Source organism: Astatotilapia calliptera, chromosome 23 (genome assembly GCF_964374335.1).
Source record: "Astatotilapia calliptera chromosome 23, fAstCal68.1, whole genome shotgun sequence".
In the NCBI taxonomy this organism is placed as follows: Eukaryota; Metazoa; Chordata; class Actinopteri; order Cichliformes; family Cichlidae; genus Astatotilapia; species Astatotilapia calliptera.
Window position 1 is genome coordinate 1,268,204 of NC_137443.1, and position 22,575 is coordinate 1,290,778.

At 42.8% G+C, this 22,575-nt stretch overlaps 1 protein-coding gene across 9 annotated transcripts in view; it reads right to left on the reverse strand.

Moving 5' to 3' along the window:
- Positions 1–22,575, reverse strand: part of myo9bl (myosin IXb-like) — a 57,834-nt gene that overhangs the window by 33,714 nt on the left and 1,545 nt on the right. For all 9 annotated transcript variants that reach the window (XM_080297893.1, XM_080297891.1, XM_080297892.1 and 6 more), the window contains exons 2-4: positions 3,049–3,269; positions 2,690–2,909; positions 1,835–2,344 (exon numbers count right to left, since the gene is read on the reverse strand). In XM_080297893.1, coding sequence (XP_080154019.1) covers positions 1,835–2,344; positions 2,690–2,909; positions 3,049–3,206 — 888 coding nt within the window. In that variant the 5' untranslated portion in view covers positions 3,207–3,269. The remainder of the gene's footprint in view (positions 1–1,834; positions 2,345–2,689; positions 2,910–3,048; positions 3,270–22,575) is intronic.

The following is a 22,575-nucleotide window of genomic DNA, read 5'->3' on the forward strand; positions in this document are numbered from 1 at the left end:
ACAGCATCATGGTGAATTCAGTCGATGCTGCAGGGCTAACACACTGTGGAAAATATTCAAAGCTGACTTAATCTACAAAATACAATGTAAGACAACACTCACTGCTTATAAGAGAGTACAAAGAGACGATGATGTGAATGCTGAAAATGACTTGACAATAATAATGCTGCTCGAGGTCTGACCAGAGGTAAATTCTTCCATATGTGAAAGTGGAGGAGACCCCGTTTCTCATTACGCCGATGAAAAATAAACAAAACCAAGTCGACTCTGTTCTTTGCCACGTAGCTCCGAGTTTCAGCTCGAGCAGAGGCAACAGCTGCACGTTATGCTGCAGCGCTTTGTTAAAACAATGTAAAAGTAGGCAGCTGTTAGCGTTTACCTACATATTTGCACGATTTATGTTTTTTATGTTGTTTTTTAAACTGTGATAGCAGCCTGACGGACAGAAGACTTCGTGTAATGAGCTCCAAAGTGGACATTTGAATATGTGCATGCATGTCGTGCAGTTCATCTGATTAGCACCGCCCTTTCCTGTCCTGAGACGCGCTGTTCAAAGACCCGGCCACGCCTCTGTGCTGTTTTTATACTATGGAAAATTCTTTTTTTTAATCATTCGTAATTACCCACCAGCGACTTACACCAAGTGCTACGTTTCACTTTGTTTATCGTTTTGGTTCAGTCTCAGCTGTCAGCGGTTGTAGAGCGAGTCAGTACAAGTATCCAGTTTCTCACAGCAGAAAGCAGGAACACGTACGGTCACCTGACCGAAACTTTGACAAAAGTCCGTTTGGTTAAATGTTTAGGTCCAAATTAAACGGGCACATATTTCTCCTGTCAAAGACAGAAGTCAGAGAAAAGCTGTGTTTTACCTTCAGCTACGTAAACCAGCACTGCAAATGTAATCAAAATCATCTGTGCGCTCAAAAGCAGATAGGAAACCAATACAAAGCCTTTTATCTTGCCTGGCTTCCCACAGCATTTTCAAAGGCAATGAAGCAACATGATGGTGTTAATAAAGCAACTTCCCTTTTTTTCATTTCTTCTTTCTTTACCTGCTTCTTTCTTTATGCCACAGACATTTACACTGTACAAAAACAGGCTCTGTCATGTTAGCCCACGCAGCAGCCTGAAAATAGATTTCCTCAGTTCGACATGAGCTCAGATGTTTTCACCATTCATAACTACAGACATATAAACCTGTGAAATATCTCCAAATGTAGCTCGCTGCAGTTTTTTCATCTCGTGTCTGTGCTTTTGTACATCTAAGCAAAATCATGAGTCACTTCTGAGGAAGTGCTCTCACCACTCGATGTGACCTAATCAAGAGAGCAACTGACTGAAACCAGTGCAGTAAATAAGTATGGCACTCTGAGGAGCGACGCCCATGTGGAGGCACCTTAAACCTGCAGTGGTTCTAAGGAAGTGGAAGTGAGATCGTGTAGAAGTCTATGGGAAAACTTATGTGACCCATTACTTCGGTAAACACTTTCCTAACGAGTTTATAGTCTCGATTACTAATTTCAGGTCTTCTTCAATACAGACTGATGCTCATTTTGTAAATTATGGTCCAATATAGATTAAAAAATGACAAAGAAGCGTATGCCTAATGATGTGGCAACCTGTGTGGACTTCAGCTCTCAGTCCAAACCATCTTTTTTCTGCACCCGTGGGTCTATGTAAACATTTTTAATATACTTTCTTTAGTCCCTGCAGCTGGATCAGCTAAGGTTTAAGGCATGGCAAGGCTAGGCTAATTCAAATTAGCTGAGCTACAGTTCAATTAAATTGTCCACTGGAGTAGAGACAGACCCAGCCATCACACATAGCATCTTACCTCCAGAACTGGTCCAGCACCCAGGATGGTCCTCTCCACCCCGCTGGCGTAGCCCTTCTGGCTGAGAGCAGTCAGACAGTGGATCAGGAAGTTGGTACTTTGGGTCTTGCCTGAGCCACTCTCCCCAGAGATGACAATGCATTGGTTGACCTTCTTCCTGAGCATAGCATAGTAGGCCACATCTGCGATAGCAAAAATATGAGGCTCCAGTTTGCCCAGCTGGTGGTTCTCGTACATCTTGACGTACTTAGGGTTGTAGATGGGCAGGAACTTAAAGGGGTTGATGGCGATGAGGATGCTCCCTGCATAGGTATAGATCTTTTTCTTGTGAAACCGTGTGCGCAAGTTGTTTAATATGCTGTCCTCATTGAGGACGGGGAGGTTGCAGAGGTCTGCAAAATCATCCTGGGGAGGGGGAAGGAAGCCCCTGGCAGCGAGCCGTTGTGCCTCCTGTTCCTTGGACAACATCGGGAGGTGGACATAACGGATTGAGCCATCACGATTCCTCTCCTGGATTAAATTATAAAGACAAAAACAGCACGTATTAGCCGTCTACTCGTCAAACTGACACACTGATTTCTTGAGACTGTTAAAAATATTCCGGGCTGTTTGCATTCCTTCAAACCGGCCAAAATCATCAAGGCCAGGGCCAAACAGCACTCGTCTCACACATGCTGCTGTTACATGTGCTGGAAAAATGATTTTCTCGCCTTTTCTGTTACATTTTCCATAAATAGTCTGCAAACTTGTATCTAGGGTTTAACAACTTGCTGTTTTTTCTCACTAAAGGAGAAACAGAGAGTAGAAGCACGTTGACTGAGCTGACTGTAACGTGTCGTGTGCTGTCAACTCTACCTGTAGTAAGAAGTAAAAGCCAAGGCTCTGAGGGTGTTGCTCCTGTGCTTTTCGAGGCCACAGCAGGAACCTCTGTACCGGCAGGTCTCCGGCCTCCAGCACCCACTCTTCCCCACCACATTCCTTCACCTCTGCCAGCACGTACAGGCGTCTGGGGTCCAGCCCCAGTGCCGTAGCGGCGTCCGAGATCACCGAAGCAGCCGTTGCATCCTTCTGCACTCTGATAGAAGCAGGGCAGATTAAAAAAAACAACTATAAATAAGTTGTGCAATAAGTTTGTGCGCATAAAAATAAATGAAGCAACGACAAACTAACTAAACCGTTGATGCTGATGTTTATTTTCCAGGTGAGATACTCACTTGAGGTTGCAGCAGGTGGATGGGTAAGCAGCCAACCTCGGATAGATCTGGAGCGTGTATGAGCGGCCATCCTGATCGACAGGGTTAGCTTGCCCGCCTCCCCCGCCTCCCCCACCTGCAGTCGTTGCCATGTTGGCAGCGCCATCTCTGACACTCATTCTGAGCCAGGGGGTGTGGCCTCAGCATGCCGCACACACCGCTTCTCTCTCACTACGCAGCACCTGAAGAAGACAGATTACAGATAAACATTGGTGTCAAGCCTAAAGAAGACAGTGCTGAGTTTCCCACAGAATAAGACTACACTTGTGCAGCTGAGGCATGTTCCAGTGCAAGGATGAAAGGAGTGACACTACCTTTGCAGACATTAACAGGTGATGGTGCATGTGTCCAACCCAATCATATGGTCACAACTGCACACATCCATTTGCCTCAATCTGAGTGTGGCAGGCAAATATCTTCAGTTTGCCTCCTGCACACCTTCACACAGGAGTCAAAGTATTTCCAGTATAGTCACAAAGTATGTGAAAGAGGCCACCTCCTCCCACACGTGACATGTTAAAATAAAAACTCTTCTCACATTGTCCAGAGCTTATTTACGAACATGACTTTTTGAATTCCAATATAAATCGTTTTAGCGTTTCACAGGTCTAAACAATGAATCAAGCACAAAGTGAAATAGTTTCTCTTCAGTATCAGATTTCATCTGTGGAATTTCACCCACAGAATTTCACTCCAAGTATCCTGCTGATTAACCTAGCAGACAGCTCTATATAAGTAAATGTAAGAGTTTGGTAGGTCAATATATGTTGATTTAAATATATTTGACTGAAAAAAAAAGCCCTTCCATGTTTGCGGTCTTTAAAAACAGCTCAGTCATCTAAGTAGGTCAGACACATCCATTTCAACGAGAGAGAAAACGACGCGTTTGTCAAGCATCAGATGCATATTATTGTCACATCACTTACGTCACACGGCCTTGCTAGGGAAACCATAAGTTGCAGCTGCAGACGCTGCACAGGAATTCAACCCTTCCGCTTAGTGATAGCAACAAAGACACAAATGCTGAGAGCACTTAGGGCAAGCCACAACTGGGCTAATGACTGCACATGATTCAGTCTTAAAAAACAACTACAGTAATGTATGCTGCACCACTTGGTTCAGGTCTAATTATGTTAAGCAACTCTGGACCACAACGACTCATCTCTATCTGCCAATGACTTGATTTTCACTGCTGACATGTTGCCAACACAAAACAGTCTTTGCACAACTTCCAGCAGATCACCGAGAGCTGTTCACTCCTTACTATGGACTTGACTGACTTCATCACCACGGGGAAGCTCCCAGACTCGCCCTCATGCTGTAAGGGACAAACGTCTTCATGACGAATCACATGATTGGCACAACTGCAGTAACATTTACTGCAGTTAAACTGCAACACAGTCAGACACCGGCTCTTTCAAAGCATCGGCTAAACCGTTTAGATGTAATATTGCAGTTCAACAGCATCATCTCATCGTTCCAAAGGTTTATTTAAAAAGAAAAGAAGAAACCACGCTCTCATTTCAGGTTACCAGTATATTAACCAGTGAAACCTGCCTATTTTTATCACAGCAGAAGATATGTGTATTTAGGCTGTAAGTATGGGAGGTAGGTTATTACCTGCATTAACATGTTTCAATCTAAAATCTATTTAAAAGCAACAGCTTTGCCCACACAGCAGACCCTGAGAGGAACTTTCTGCAACTTCTTGTTGCACCATGAAGTGATGATGATGATGATTTTAGTGCTCTGGCAGTTTAAGTCTTTTAATGGAAACTCTGTCTCCATCATGGGCTTTATCGCCCGTAAAGCAAAGAAATACTATTTAAGTGACATAGTGTCCATGTGTGAGACTATATGAAGGGAGGCGTGACTGCAAACAGGAACAGGAGAAAAACAACATTATTACTCCTGCTGCTGGAGACAAACATCGCTGTGACCATCATAAAAAAAAAAGAAAAGAAAAGATGGTGATCTGAATTCTCTCAGAAATAAAGTTTCTTTAAAGTTTGAGGTTTTCAGTCAGAGTTTTTATTGGTTCCTTGATGTCTTTTAAATAAACTTTGTATGGCTTTAAATCGGTTTGTGTGTGTTTAGCTGTATCTTGAAGTGAATTGTATGACATCAGCTGGGACATTATTTTAACCCCACCCCCAAGTTAAGCACTTCTCCAGTTGGTGGACCACACGTGCTGCCACCCGGGTTTTCTATTGGCGGTTCCCCTGTTAAAGTCAACAGCGCCCACGCCCCAACAGCATCGTTACAGACTCATGCAGAGCCTAACTGCATCCGAATCATTGTAAAGTGTCACTTCTTTGAATCTGTTTACTTTAGACTAAAACAACTCTGGAGATGAATGAGTATCTCAGGCTGGCACGATGACAGCTTTACATCACTGACTCAAAGTCTGGCTGTTATTGCAGATTCATTAGAAGTCACCTGGAGCAGAACTGAAGTAGTGCTGAGCACTGATTCACTGTAACATCCAGCTGGGTCACAGCCAAAGAATATAATCCAAGTTAATGCTGTCTATCACAAACGTAATGCAGAACAGTGATCTACAGGTCAGCTGAGTGTGAATCACAGGAGAAGCAGCTGGGTAAAGTTTGCTAGTGATGGATCACGTAGCGTGGCTGTGCATCAGTAATGCACGCTGCGCTCGCTGCGAGCCCCCTCTTGGGGAAACGTGAACCTGGCTTAAATCGCTGCAGGGTGAACAGCCGGCTTTGGTAAACCGATCCTGGCTCGAGTCCTGTAAGTACCAAGACGGATAGTTTATCATTTCTGTCATTGAAGCAGACGCAAAAAAAGGGAAAGTTTTACTCACAGAAATCCCCAAATTAAGCACCGCTACAGAAAGGAGGCACTGACACATGCGGTTTCTCAATTATGAATGATTAATTTCCCCATCATAAAGTTTGTTTTCAATTAAACTCTTTGGTGAATGACAAAAATCGTGAATACAGAGTCAGTCTGCAGATAGTTGGCTAGCTCAGATAAGATGACATCGCATTTCATGTGCACAAAAATCCAGTTGTGCAACGGTAGCAAAGCCAATGTTCTGGCTTTTCCCTGACTCGTTAATTGCAGGAGTATCTGCTGAAGAAAGAATAATTACACAACAATTAGCATCTCATGAAGAAATTCATGTTTTGGATTAACTAAGAAAGCAAAGCAAACCACACGAGGCTACCCAGCAACTGATGTGTTCTAACCAGTTAATCTGGAGCCTTCATTGGTCGTTTGTGTTTCCTGCAGTTTTCTTTTGCCTCTGTGATAAATGAGCATCATCTGTTCACTTTAAGTTTAACTGGAAAAAAAACATACAGCAGGGATTAACTCTATAAGGCGTACAAAAGAAACTACATAATATAAAATGGAGAAATACAAAAATGCAACAACAAAGACATCTTCATGAAGCCAAGTCTGTAATTATCGAGGCCACAGTTGAGAATTAGAGGAAAAGGAGAGCAACTTCAGACTCATGAGCTTGTGGCTCTGCCAGGCTTGCTGACCACAGTCCCAAAAACATGCAAGCCTGTAAAATGCCAAGGCATGCAAAACTTTAGAGACCACAAAGGACAGCACAATCATTATCCTCCATCATGAGCTCCGTCTGGTTTGAATCTTTCAATAACTCCTGAGCGGCTCTCTCTACGCTAGCTTTAACAGAGAAAGCACACGGCTACAGTATCCGTATGCAAGGCACGAAGATTTGCAGCTCAATTTGAGCAGCAGTGCACAGAAGGAAAATCAAATATATCTTAAAATAAAAAGGTAGTGACAGAAAAAAGAGAAGAAAAAAATCTGCAGACACAGGCAGGAAAAAGTAAACATCTACGAGTGGTCTCAGGGGACAATCAAAGGAGAAAGAGGCTTTGAGATAATAAAGCTTCCTCCCTGCAGAGGAGATCCTCGGTGACGATGCCACGCATTCCTCAGATAAGACTGTGGGGCGTCTGCTTTGCGTAGGCTTAGCCTGGCACTTCAGCTGCTTACGAGGGGCTGATAGAGAGGGGCTTTTTACCTGCTTACTGTGGGCAGCAGAACACAGTAATAACAAGCTCTGCTGCTAATTAAAATCAGACACCGCTCACCCCCACCTCTGCATTGTCCAGCCAAATACCAAATACAGCTTCAAATACCTCGGAGTTCACATCACGCAGGACCTGTCATGGTCCTGTCACATCAACATGAAAAAGGCCCGACAGCGTCTCTACCACCTCAGACGCTTGAGAGACTTCCAACTGCCCTCCAAGGTGCTCAGGAACTTTTACTCGTGCACCATAGAGAGCATCCTGGCGGGAAACATCTCAACCTGGTTCGGGAACAGCACCATGCAGGACAGACGAGCTCTACAGAGGGTTGTGCGGTCAGCTGAGCGCACCATCCGCTCCGAGCTCCCTGACCTGCACTCAATCTACAGCAGGCGGTGCTGGACCAAGGCCAGGAAGATGGTGAAGGACCTCAGCCATCCCAACAACAGACTGTTCTCTCTGCTGAGGTCAGGAAAGACCAACACAGAGAGACTGAGGAGGAGCTTCTTCCCGCAGGCGATACGGTCTCTCAATCACACCCCCACACAGTACTGACCCACACATATGGTTCTTACACACACACTGGACTTTCTGGACTTTGTTTACACTAGTGGCTGCTGCACAACTACACTGCGTGGTCATCTGATTGAATCCCTTTATCACTTAAGTCACTTAAATAAATCACTTTAAGCATATTTGCACTGCACAAGACACACATGTGGACTGCACAACCCTGGACAGTATATTTCTTCATTTCCATTTATTACTCGTACAGCTGCTGTTATTGTTCTATATTTCTTCATATATTCTTATATATTTCTATATTGTGTATTTTGTTGTACAGTTATTTTATTTTTAACTTTAAGTGTAAGCATTTCACTGCATACAGTACTGTGTATGACTGTGTATGTCACAAATAAAATTTGAAAATGGGCTTGCAGTAAATTGACTCAGCTGCACGAGCAAAATGTGACTGAGCTGATTTGTTTGCATGCAAAAGCATGAGAAACCCAGGAGAAGTGACCCATTTTTTTAGTGAAAAGAAGCCGGCAGACATTTAAGTGGAGGCTCGCATCAAATGTTGATAATAGGGATGCAGCCCTCCTGACTCAGAAGGCTAGGCAGGCTAACGTGGGCCCTGTGGTTACTACCTCGGGTGTTAGCAGGAGCTACAGTAGCAGCGGAGGAAGCCAACAGCAAAGCAGACATTTCAGGCTGCTACACAAAGAGCTCTTTGGTTGTTTGCAGCAGCTTTGTACTCAAAAACACTTCTCTCTTGCTCAATTGCTCCTTTACATGCTTTTCAGGAAGCTTCGATTCCACTTATGGTAACATAAGTGGAATCGAAGCCTCGGTTGTCAAGACGATTAAAAGGATTTCACCTCAGCCATCTCTTGTCACATCCAAAAGCAGAAGCTATCATGTCTGTAAATGACAGCAGTACTCAACCGCCTTATGACTAGACCAATGCAAATAAATCTAAATAATGAAACAACTCTACATTTTCTAATTTTCAATGCATTTATCTTTTGTTTAATTTTAAACAAAGATTATGAAAGCAGTGGTTAAGTCATTCATTTAACCCTGGTATCTGCAGATACTCACAGCCAAGGTATCAGTATCATATTAAAAACTGAAGGAGCCCAATAATCTTCATTTCATGGGAAAATAACAAATAGAAATTCATAAGTAATTGTAGCAGGTGCAAAGGTTTGGACATCCAGGGGAACATCTATTTAATAAACCACCTCCTGCAGATATTACAGTATCTCAAGCCAAGAGGCTTTCTAATGTTGATATATTTATTTTCCTCGCCCACTCATTACATGTTCATGCACAGCTTGCACAACTATTCAAGTCAGTTGTGTGGTTAACATTTCATTGAGCTACGCTGTTTATACTAAATATTTCGGTTCTTCTAATACGTCATGTTTCAGACGATTTTAAAAGAGCGATGATAAACTCGATCCAGGAAAGAGTACAGAAGAAGTCGATTACCCCTGTGACAGACTGCACAGAGACCAAATAGCTTAATAAAACAAGCACTTCATCATAACAGAAGCAAGACTTGGCAGTAAAACAAGAATTTTTGCTGGAAAAGTGAAGTAAGCCATCCAGGTCTTAGTCCCTCGCCTGCCTCCATCCACTTCAGCCACATTCAAAGAAAGGTCCACCCAGAGAAGACGAGGAACGACGCTGATTAGTGAAGAGAGAAAATAAATATTTTGCCTTTATATGGAAAGTTAGTGTAGCCTTTATAATCCTACTTGGAAACTTGTGGACATTGTGCTCTTTGCGCTACAGACGGTAAACCTGACCCCTAATGGAGCTCCAAACACCAACACACACCCTCACAGGACACACACATCTCAGCCAATTAGTAACAACACACGAGCTGACAGGAAGTGAATGGTTTAATGACACATATGATGAGGCAGAAGGCTCATGAACTTCAAATACTATGGGACTCACAAGGACGCAGGCTATGATGTCAGCAGTGTGTGTGTGTGGACTCCCAACATTCCTCTGCAGCGCCATGAGAAGATGCCTGATGCTTCCCATGAGTCATAGCTGCAAGCAGCTCCCACCTCAGACATGACGCTCCACGGACATGACCGTTAGAGGAGACTGAACTGAAGCTGAGCCTTAGGATTCTTTTTCAGAGCTGGAACAACCAGGTAGTTTACATTATATACATCGTCTCCGTTATCTTTTTTATGCTGGTCTATCACACATAGCACTTTACTATTGCTATTCTTGTTTGTTGAGAAGATATTTGCTTTACATATCTGGGATTTTTGTTTTTTTAAATACACACACACACACACACACACACACACACACACACACAACCATGAGATTTAGCATCTTCTTATACAGATGTAGTGACGCCACGCTTCAGTGGCGCTGTAACAGATTTGCACTCCATACATCTTATATGTATGATGACCAGAACATACGAGACCTACAGCTCAGTGCTGCGCTCGAACGCACCGTGTGCAGACCCATGAGCTGCTCACACTACACCTACTGACTTCATAAAACGTACTGAGTGATTGTTGCAATGAGCGAAGATTACACTGCTCATCGTGAGTGTCAAAAGCAGACGCTTGTGGATGTGACTCACCAAGTGACAGTGTAACGAGACTTTGGCAGATTCATACGTCTACGTTTCAGAGTGGAACCAAACTCATGAAAGGTCGGAGAGGTTCAAACAATCAAAGCACAATGAAACGTTTTCTGCAGTTTTGTAAAAACGTTGCATACAGCTCTGCACACGTTTACACCCCCTCCACAAAACCGTGACTGTGTACTTTAGGTTTGTATAGTTTGCTGGTGGGAGTTTTTTTCTCCTTTCAGGTTCATTGATTTCTTACTTCAACCACTTTATTTTTGACATCTATAATTCTGATACAGATATCCTGACAATCCCCAAACCTCGACAAAACGTTAAATAAAGCTTTGCATTTTGTTTTGTTTTTTTTAGATGTGTTTGTGAAGTGGAGGAAATTGTTGAACAATCTGAACATCTGTGTTGAACTTGGAGCTGGGCGATATGAGATTTTTTCATATCACGATATGTTTTTTTCATTTCAGGCGATAACGATATCTATCACGATATCAGCCAAATAACTATATTTGTAAGATTTAAATGTGCCGTTGCTCACAAGTAAAATGTGAAATAATCAGCAGCTTGTTTTTATTTAAATATTTATTTCCCATAATAAGTTCAACAGGGTAGATGTACTTAAGGAACATGAGACTTTTTCAGATAAATAAAGGCAAATATTGCAAACTACACAAAAGGCAGCCGCTAAAGCGTTTAAGTTTCAAAATAGAACAAACGAAACAGACTAAACTGTCAATTCCACTTAGAAACAAAATATTAATTCTAAAAATAAATCTTAGTTTGTTTTACAGAAGAACAGACAAAACTGACTAACTTTTGTCAATATCAAATAAACTGAGAACTAAAAGGAAATTCTCAATCTCTCCTTGTTGTATAGCTTAGCTTTTCAAACAGTTTTAACAGTTACTTTAGTCTGACAAAAGCCGAATGACGAATTAGCGCTTCCAGTCAGAGACTGAGGCTACGTCCACACGTACACGGGTATTTTTGAAAACAGAGATTTTCCGTTTTCGTTTTAAAAAATAATCCCGTCCACACATAAAGGCAGAAATGAAGGAAAACGCTGCTATGAACATGCCAAAGCAGCAGGTGGCGCTAGATTCCTAACCGTGCAGAAATGTTGGCCAATCAGAAGTCTAGAAGCCTCGGTGGGAAAAAGTAAACAAAGCTGGGGCATAGAAGCAGAACCGAGTCGTATGTGTGGAGGGACAGTAACTGTGTGTATATGTGAGCATTTAAACACTGCAGAGAGTAGAATTAACAGTATTGTAGAAATTCATTTCACCGAAACAATAACGTGGCGCACAGTGTGACGCATGCACCAGTTTATTGTATTTCCAGACTTGCTTTCGGCACAATTTACAGTGCACGCTACTCTGTTTTTTGTCAGACTTGAAATAGCCGAAATACCTTCACACTACGGAACTTCTTTGGCTCTTCCGTTCGACAATCTCATTGGAACCATCATCTGTTTTCTCTTCGGTCACGCTCGGTTGATTTTTCTAGTCGGCACACTCATTTCCTCCATTACCCGCTGGCTGCTTCCCAAACAAACACACGTGCGGCTTGGCACTTGTGCTGTACGTAGCAAGTCACGCGACGTGACGCTGCGGCTGTGATTGGTTCGGCTCTGCGCTACTGAATTTGGATTGGCTGACCTTTTTTTTTTTTTTTTTTTTTGTTAAAGAGGACAAGAGCGGCGAGGTCTATCGCGATAGCTTAATTTCTCTATCGAGTAAAAGTTATATCGCGATACATATCGTTATCGTTCTATCGCCCAGCTCTAGTTGAACTTAAATGTAATCATTAGTTTTACGATGATTTTCTAATGACTTTATCTTCTCGAGTCTACATGCAGCCGTTACGGGGAGCATCTGCGCGGCTGGCCTCCATGCTGTCGAGAAAAGTGCCTTTGCTGTCCCGAGGGAAAGCGGAGCTGGGGCCGCCGAGGTATCCATCACCGCTACGCTGTCTCTGCATGACCTAACGGGGATGAGAGGATCTGGCTCTTTGCCAAAGCGAGGCAGCATTGTGCTCTGTGACACCGACGAAAAGGAAGCTCAGATTCACTGTGTGTGTGTGCGTTTGTAACTTTGAATGTGGTTTCTGGCTAATGCTGACAGACGCACTCAGAAAGACAGACAGAGATTGCTCCTGCTGCTGCTGAGTGGTGGTAAATCAGCCTCAGGGCTGAGGCTCTATAGGAGGTGCAGTTGCACCCAAAATGGCAGTGAATGGCTCCTATTAGAGCCATGTGGTCTATTCAAAGACACAGCCTTTTGTTTAAAGGGACCAAAAACCTCAATCAGGGAATTAACTCATCCAACAGTCACCAACTGGGCTGAATAAGACAAGCACAGATATAGAGAGAGAACTGTGGAGAGAGTGGAGGAAGAAGAAGAAAAGGGCACTGAAAGCTCATCTCCTCCCCCTCCGTCTTTAAGCTCCCAGGCTGGCCAGCCACAAACAATAAAACCAGAGCCGAGGAGCATCTGCTGCTCGTCTAAAGAGGAGGATAAAGGAGAGAGGAGCCACAGGGATCCAGTCTTTGACTTCATGATATTATCCCATTCATTCAACAGAGCTCACGGTCACAGTCATCTTCCCCGCTACACGGAAGAGAAGAGGAAGACATTATTAGAGATGATAAACTCAAACTCCGCTGAGAGATGATAAATATTTAACATGACAGCGAGCGCCCAGTTCTTCAAAACCATAACCAAATGAGAGTTAGCCAGCAGTCCACAGCTGTGATGGACGGTGCTAATCAATTATAACATGGTCATCTGAGTGCACCGCATTGATCTGCTACTCCCAATATCATGTGTCTGAGTCATGTATTGACAAACGGGCAGCTGTTCATTTGACATCCCTCGGAGGAAGGTATGACCCCAAATCCCCCACAGAGGTTTAAAAACAACGTTACAGTCTTTGCTGTGTTCCTCGTCTCTCGTCCTGTGCTGTGGAGGAGAGCTGACATTTGTAAACTATTACTTCATGTACATTTCACAGCGCCGCAATAATCCAGGAGGCCCAGGCCACGGCCTTACACTCCCCCTCGTCTCACCAACCGTCAGCCTGATCTGCACTGCTGGGTTTGTAACCGCTCCCTTTGCTGTGCCCCTTTGCCTCCGTCCTATCATTGTCTGTCAGAGAGTTACCTCCAGCTCCTCCCATTCGACCCCCTGCTGGTCACCCCCTCTGCTCCCCACCGTCTAACATTTGGTGCTGCTGGTTTAACTCGGTCCAGATGCAAAGTCTCCTCGAGTAGAGGAGAGCGGACGAGCTTGAGGAAGCGCTCCGGACTATAAAAAGCCCGTGTTCAGGTGTTTCTGATTTACATGTAATGCCTCTTTACTAGTCTGTAACCCGGGCGGGTCAGACCAGAGGGCAAGCACCAGCGAGTGAAGCAGAAAGGTCAACAAAACAGTTACGAATGTAACACAAAATATTAGGAGTGTTTTTTATTTTTCAAACCTGCAACAGCGAAAACGTGATCTTAATGCAAATAAACATGCAAAGAGTATCCCAGCTTTCGACGTGTGCACTGCAATGAGGCTGTTGCATGTCTGACATAATGCAACCCAGGAGCTGCTGCTCGGTGCGATTGGCTTGCTGTGGGAACCACGCTGGCTGGTGGCGACACGTTACTCCGGAGGGCTTTCCGGACAAGTCATTGGAGCCACGTACGACTAATAAACCAGTTTTGGTCGGCAGTGAACTCTTCCAGGATGCTGGCTGTTTCTCCTTCCTAGACTAAAAAAGTTTATTACGGTGAACAGAACAACAAATACCAGCATAACCTCCTTTAATCCTTGAATATATTCTACATTTGACAAAATGGTCAATAACTAATAATGAAGTAAGATCGCGCTAAAATGTTTCCACTCTGTTACATTTTTAGTGATTTATTAAAAAACAAACACTCGCTTCATTTGATCAGATGCAACTTTGATTTCAGAAGCTATTATTCACCATTTGCTGACATTTGAATCACCAAGTGATTAATAATCTGATTACTCCAAATCATTCATGAAAATATCTGCTGACCTCCATGAATTTACTGTACTGTGTCCCATGTCATGGACCGGTTTATAAGGTTTGAGCATTTAATGAGATTTACTTGGAAAAACCCCGAGTTCACCAGAGTTCACAATAAAAGTTTCTATTTGGACTTTTTCCGCATTTAAAATAGGAAGTCATCATTAGCATCTTTCTGAGGGGCTTTCTGGTGTGAAATATGCTGCTTTGTGTTGCTGTGTCCACCTTCTGGATGCAACCTGGTTTACACAAGCCCATTTCGCTTGTGTTTATTAGATAGGAAACGCTTCGCCCCTTCTTAGCGCAATAAACTGCTATCGCAAGCACAAACCTACAGTATGTCATCTGGAGATGTGGGGCAGCTGCAGACAGAAATCAGGAAGGAGAGAAAAGGAAGCAAAGGGAAGGCGGCAAACAGAGGGGATTATTGTACACGCTCACTCATGTGGGCTACCAGCACTAAAAACACCTCCCAAACACATGACTCCATTGTAACACCAGAATAGTCGCTGCTCTGCACCAACTATATGTACAATCCCTTACTCCCACAGCCAGTTCACATGCCACACTCAAGACGCATGCCTTTGTTCATCAGGTGAAATTTAAACAGCCAGACAGGTGGGAACAATGCCACGTACTACAAAGCTGATCATAGTAGAAACAACACAGCAGGAAAGAAAGTGAGATGTAGTGTCTGTGGTTCACAACAGCATGTTTAAACCATTTGGATGCACCTTAAAGCCACTAACAGTACTCATCCAGTGTCTCGTACACGCTTTGACCTCAGTTTCAACTTCGAGAATCGTGTTGTTCAAACACAACCCACGTACATTTCCGCAAAGCTTAACGAACACAAACGTAAGAGCAAAACGACATAAATTTATGACCACTGCCACAAGAACCCCGGATTACGCTCAACTGACGAGACACTAAAGCTATTTTCCAAACAGCACATGTTCTTCTCCAGTCCTCGTCTTCCATCCTTAATGGACCGCATCATGTCTCCTAACACTCCCACCTGAGCCAGACATCCTGAATGATTTCTGTGAGATGAAATGCAACTTACATATAGAGCCATTCATCAGTGACCAGTGTCAGACTGCACGGTAAAAATAGAGCAAAAACAAACACGGCAGACTGGAGTTCAGCCAATAGCGTAGCCGAGGTCTACTGTTCCTGCCCTCGGCTCGGCTCTTTCTTTCCATCTCTTGGCTCTTCTATGCCTCCCTCGTCTGTGCTCTTCTGTCTTTGGTTTTTTCTCTTTCCCCTCTCTTGTTACTCTCCACAGCCCTTCAGGCATCCAGTGGTGAGACTAAGCTGCAGTCGGCACAATGGGACACACAGTTCAACCCTTAAACTACAAAGCTGTGCCAACACGTCCACGCTACACACACGAAAATGAAATAAAAAGCTAACAAACGTAAGAAAAGCTGTACCAAAAAATAAATGCAGTTCTGATATGTGGTATTGCATTTTCCAAAGATCAAACTACGTCATGTTTAAATGGACATCTGCTCAAACTGAACAAACGGGATTTTACTTGTGTAAAATTCCCCGTGCTTCACCTGGTGCTGTAAGGAAAGCTGTAAGCAAAAGTCTCAATCTGTGCCACTTTTCCCAATGTCCTCTGTAACACTGGCTTCTTTCTACCCTGGCACAGGCAACAGGAATGATTTGTCACCTAGACTGCCCAGCCTGGATGAAATAATCCTTTTCTTTTTCCCCTCAGGTCATTCCAAAAGGAATGACTAAGGAATGATGCTAACGTCCTCTTCCACCAACATATAAACAAGTCCAACCCAGTTTCTGCTTTTTGCTCTTTGAAACTTGAAGAATCTGAGTGAAGTTGTTTAAAATGAGCTTTTTTTAAAATGGTAAACTAAAAGAAAAACAATTTAAACTGACCTTTCGTGGTAGCTAAACTACAGAGGTGCCTTCAGTACAACAGGGGCAATAGACACACATTTAGCACTTGAGATAAGGGACAAACGTGCTTTTTGGAAACAGCAATTAAGATTATTTAAGTATTATTTTTAAGTCAAATGTATCTGTGACAAAGGTGATCCTGCTGGTGAGCATACAGGAGAACCAAACGGGTAGAAAAACTAAGATTTCACCTTGTGAACTAGGGCTGCCACGATTAGTCGACTAGTCACGATTATGTCGACTATCAAAATCGTCGACGACTGATTTAATAGTCGACGCGTCGTTTGAAGCTTTGTAAGATCACAAAAGACGCAGGAATAATAGCAGGATTTAAGAGTGTAATAACGGACTGAAACAGAAGATGGCAGCACTGCATGTACAAGGATGCCAGCTGCCGTTAAACCCCGAAGAAGAAGAAGAAGCTGTGTCCCAGAATTCATAGCGCAGCCCAGCTTAGTTTCCAACAATGGCGGCAGCTAGTTAGTTTTAATATTACTCTTATTATTCTTTCTGGGTCACAAAATAAACGTTTAACATATTTTCAGGCGAGAATGTAGCTGTGTAAACCTCAAATATCTGCTCAGTTTATCAAGACACCGCATATTTTCAAAAGCGCTCCGACGTTTTCTGAGACGTCTGTTACCCACTAGCTCGATAGCTAGCCGGGGGCTAGGCTAACTAGAGCCGTGAGAACACCGGACTCCCGGCAAATCGTTTTCAAACCCACCGCCGTCTTTCGCTATTCAGGTTAAACATGACATATGAGTCACTTAGATAACTTTAAAATGTTGTTGTTTGGCTTTTTTTAAAATTTTATTTGTTCCTGAGTAAATCAGTTTGGCTGAGATTAAAGTTATAGTTTTTACACAGCTGAATAAACGTCAAGCAGACAGCTGATTATCAGAAGTGTGAGATGCTCGAGAATTTACTCCAGTGTCCTGTTATAGTTTAGATAGCAAGGAGTTTATTAAACTTCACCGAAACAATCTGCAAATTTCATTAAAATTTAATAAACTATCATCTTGTCTTTATTGTTAGTTAGCACCGTAAACACTTAAAGCTGTAAGCTAATGATAGTTAGATAAGAGCAGATGCTGCTGGTGTATGCTGTACGTCCAATGGATGATGATCTGATTAGTCGAATAATCGGTGACTAGTCGACTATCAGAATAATCGTTTGTGGCGGCCCTACTGTGAACACACCATAGATTCAGTCAACACAGAATGCGACTGGCTTTTATTAACCGTGCTTAACCATAACATTTGACACTCAGGCGCAGAGCAACAGCAAATAAAGCCTCAGGGTGTGTCCCTGTCGCCCATAATCCAGAGCCAAGGGACGGGATCAGTGACCACGCAGAGGATGGAGGGAGAGGTTACAGCTCGCCGCAGCCATCAACCAGTCAGGCTGACAGTAACCTCCTACACAGGAAGGAGTGACAGAAAGACTCCAGCCAGACATGTCAGACTGGAAATCAGAAAGCCGGCTAATATAACAAAACAGCCTCACAGCAGTTTGTGAGAGAAACACAGCCTCTAATCTATTGATTTGTATGTTTTCTACTCAGAGAGTGAAAAGATCCACATTTGATGGCATGAATCATTTCTCTGCTCACACCAGAAGCCACAGGGTTTTATTTTCCTTAGTTGCATCACTTTTATCACCTTATGAACTTAACAAATTGTCATTAAAATTTACGAAGTTTGTTAAGACAACGATCCGGGTTTGGGCTAAAAAGCTGCCGCGTCTCTAAAAGCCTGTTCGCATGGTTGCCATGGTGACGCAAACAGTCTCTGAATGTAAACAATCGTGATGCAGCACATTGACTTGAACCCAATGGCATACGAAATCACTGTACTTGAACTGCTGGAGGTTTAAGTGCACCTTTTAGACCAATTTGCACTTTTACTATGGAAAATTATTGATTTGTATATTTTGGATAAACCAACAGATTATTACTGCGCCTACACTTAGAACATAAACTGGCACATTCGTCATAATCATAATAATCCAAATTAGACTTCTCATCTTGACGTGATGTGTTTGACAGCTGCAGTGATGACTGAGAGAAGAATAAGTCTCAGCAAACAAATGCACTGTAAGTAGGCCATCCATAAACGATCAGCCTGCCTTTTCCTCACTTGTACCCTATCATTACAGCTGGGACTATTTATAAAGCCCATAAATTGAGCTTACCACATTGAAAGAGCAGACTAGGAGAGTTACCAAGGACTTTTTGGAATTGAAACACTCCACCACTCGCCTTCATTTTGCGTCTCTTCGGCTGCTTACATAAACCAACTTGTTCACTCACTCCCTAGTTCAGTCTCAACAAAACCATGACTGCATGCTACAAATGTCAGCTAACAGTTTCTGCAGAAAGCAAAGCTTTTTGCCTGATGTTTGCCACAGAGAGGCCGGAGCTTTTCTGTAACAGACTGCAATGCACAGAAAGCACAAACATGGGCGCATGCTGGTGTCCCAGTTCTTCTTTCTGCATGGATTCGTACTCCCAGTTTGCTTTACCAAGTGAAAAAGTAACACTAAAGGGAATCAGAAAGTCGGACTCATCACAATCAGCTGATTGGTATGTCATCTTTGAGTGATGATGCTATAAAACTGCCTGAGCCCACAAAGAGTCAGAGTGAAGCCCGTCCTCTTCAGTAGCATTGTATGTGCACGCACGCACGCCCGCGCACGCACGTCTCTACATGTCAGGCTCTCCTGGCCAAGCCCTTACCAGTGCCTTCTACACCTCACGCAGTATAAAACATTCAGGTTTTATACTGCGTGACTATGCTGCAGTATGTAGACCGGGTGACAACACACAGCACGAGCATGTTCAACAGCTAGAGAATAAGAGTGATTGTGTGAGCGCATTTAACAGAAATCTGTGCATTTTCCTTTTATTCATGACCTGTTGATGAACAGATATTATACTCAAACAAATCAAATCCCTGCTAACAAAACCAGTAATGAGATTTGATTACGACTTATGAGGAGAGAGTAAGGGATTTTCCTGTGAGGAACATCTGCTGTGGGTGCAACAACTTCCTCTATATATAATCACAGTTTGTACAGTACAGTTTTATTATCCACAGTAAAAGTCCCCAAAATAAATCTGTGATTCTTTCGGTTCAATTCAAGTTTGCCCACTGCTTACAGGATATAGAGATCGCCGCGGTGGCTGATCTATTCGACCTACTGAGGCTGCTCTGCAGTGTCACGGGACTGCAGGTGTCTGCATCATTTCACAGGTAGCCTGTATATGCCAGTACACCAGCTGCATGTACAGACGACGCATGCTGCAACAGTGACTTGTTAGCAAACACAGCGGTACCACAGCCCGCTATAGCTCAACCTGTTCTCCTGTCCTCATTCTGTCAGAAAACTTTAAAAGTAAAAGAAGGATGCAGACACACTCTGAAAAACTGAAAACGCAGTGGATGCAGTGGCCATTTTAACCCAATTTCTCACTCTGATCATGAGTAGTGTGAGAAACCAAATAGCTTCTGAGTAATTCACTTTTAGAAACCCTCCCCCAAAACATGTGACCATGAAAACAGTTGAGATAAGATATACTAGGCAGAGGTGCTGGCCGATCCTCTTCAAGCTACACTGCCGCTTTAGCCGAGTGCCAAGAGAAAATAGCCTCACACGTCTCAAGTCACCAGTTCAAAATAAGATGATTATGAGTAACTAGCTAACCACAAGTAATCTTACATCACATCAATGTAAAAATATACCAGTATATTTGTATTTGCTTTCTACCCCTTCGTAACCTTGAAAAACAACTTCCTGGCTGTGGTGTCGCTGCAGAAAACAGCTTGATAAGCGCAGCGTTTAGAAACAACAAAAGTTCCTGTAATGTGGTTCACTTTAATGATCCCAATCAGCCACAGCTCTGCATTTATTTTACATACATTTAAAATAAGTAGGCCAATGGCTTTGTACAGCTCTATCGGTTTACAAACTGATATCTGTGGGAAGAACTAACACACCGAGTGACATTTAATCAGTCAAAGCCGAATATGAAAGCTAGCTCTCCCGCAGTCCGTGAGAAATAACAGCTCAGCGATATAGAAGCAAATCTTTTACATTCACAATTTTACGCAATTACATCCAACAGGATGTTTAGACAATTAAAATTGAAGGCTGATCTGGAGATGTGGCTGGCTTTAGGTCCCCTCCCCCATCTTTGAACCACTGTCAGATCTGCAGCGGGGTTTGGAGACAACAAACCATTAGTGGGGGCCATATGGCTCTTTTCTTTCAAAGGATGGCAGAGGGCCATTCTGTGGACTGGCTGAACGTTTACATGCATTTTAAGGAGGTCTGTATAATTTTGGGGGGTTTGGCCGTTTGCAAAAATTTAAGTTGGTGGGAATTTGGGTAAAGTGGGGGAAGAGTCCGAGTAATACTGCATCTCTGCTTTGGATTTATGTGAGAATAAAGAGCACGGTGTGTTCACATCTGAGTCACAGTGGCATTCATCCCATTTCTGGAAATAGCCAACATTTCTATCAATAGCTATAAAACAGGAAGCATTTTTAATAAATGCAAATCGAATCTTTGAGCTTTCTCTCGGGGATCGGGGGGTTCATTTAATTTTGAACGCGACAGACGGGGACACCGACGATATCCTGATGTTTAACTGGCATCGCTGCGCGGTCAGCAGGTCCCATATAATCAGATCTGCTGTACACACCCACAAAAGCTTCCCATTACAGCTGGAGAATGTGGTTAACACCTTGTTTCAGCAAAATATTACACATGCAGTGACTGTGCACAGAATAAAATTATGAGGTGATGTTTATCGGCTGAGCGGCACAATAAACAACATTAAATCTAATGAAGTCGTGCACATTGTTGTAATCTTACTCTGAAAACTGGTTACAGGCTGTCACTAAAGCATTTTTGTGGCCTCGTAAAGGACCTAACCAGATGAAATTTACAGGGTTAAAAAACTGCACTGTAATCAATTTTGAGCTTCAATATTATAGTTTATATTTTCAGCTAACCAGGTGATGCAGACTAACACAAACAAGCACTAGTCCCCTGCATGTTGGACCTGTTTTAATAATTCACTGGAGATAATGTCACAGGTCTATGTGGGATCAGCCAATACGAGATAAAGAAAGGGCTCCATTTCTCTTTTTAAATCCACATGTTCATACAAAGCTCATCTTCCAGTCATGATTCCTTCTATCCCCAAATAATTTTCAAATATAATGATCCAAGACCCCGCAGTTCCCACACAGTCTGTACTTCAGACAGATATTTATCTAAATAATAAAACTAATAATAAATATAAAGTCTATTCTTAAAGGGTCCAAGAGCTGTTCTGACACTTTCTTTTTGCATGCAGAAGCTTCATACTTCTATACTAATGATACTATACAAGCGAGTAAAAGCTACTCACACATGTCATTGGGACCGTTTCCAAATGTGTCATTTAACACGTACAGCAACATTATTAATATTTCTATACTAAACCTTTTAATTAACAACATGTGAAAATTGTGACACACCTGCTCATGCAATGAAAACACTGAAAGCCTCCTGTCAACAAGTTTTTCCCCCACCCACTTCTATAACGCCTGGGTCACAAGGTAACAACTTGAAGCTGCGCACCCCTACACCAGCTGACAGCTATAATTTTCCACTTTCTGGTCTGTCCCCTTATTTCAACCCATTCCTGAGCATGTGATTACCAGCGTGTCAAAAGGAAGTGTGAATGCAAAATTGCAGCAAAGGACTTTCTAGTTAAACCACAATTCAGTAAATGAGAAATGGAAAGACAGAAACAAGGAGGGAGTAAATACTGCGCTGTATGATTACTTTTTCCCACCACTGAGACGGTAGCAGTCGTCACAGAGGCAGTGATCTGAAAGGATTCATTAAGGTTCTGCACACATTTGGACATGACTATACTTAAACAATACTGGGAAACCTCTTTATAAATGTTACCCAGATAACACCACCAGGCATTTCCTTTAAACTGAGTTAACAGTAGTTCCCCAAAGCAGATGCAAATGAGAGGTGGGAAAGTTATGCAGGGGTTGTGATTAGTGATATTACTAAGCCAGACAGTCAGTTAACTGTTTGAATCTTGGCTCGCTGCAATGCAGTCCTGAGATAAAGGCAATATTTAAGCTTGATATGAAAATAAAAGTACCACAGAATACTTTAATACTACAGAAAAAGTATGCGGTCATCTCCCATTTCTTTATATTTTGTCTCCAAGGAGCTAGACTTTCAATTTCTAAATAAATAAATAAATAAACGTTTTCTGGAGCTGCCTGCAGCCTTCATACCAGACCATCTTCTTATTGTTTCTTTGTTGTGTCACT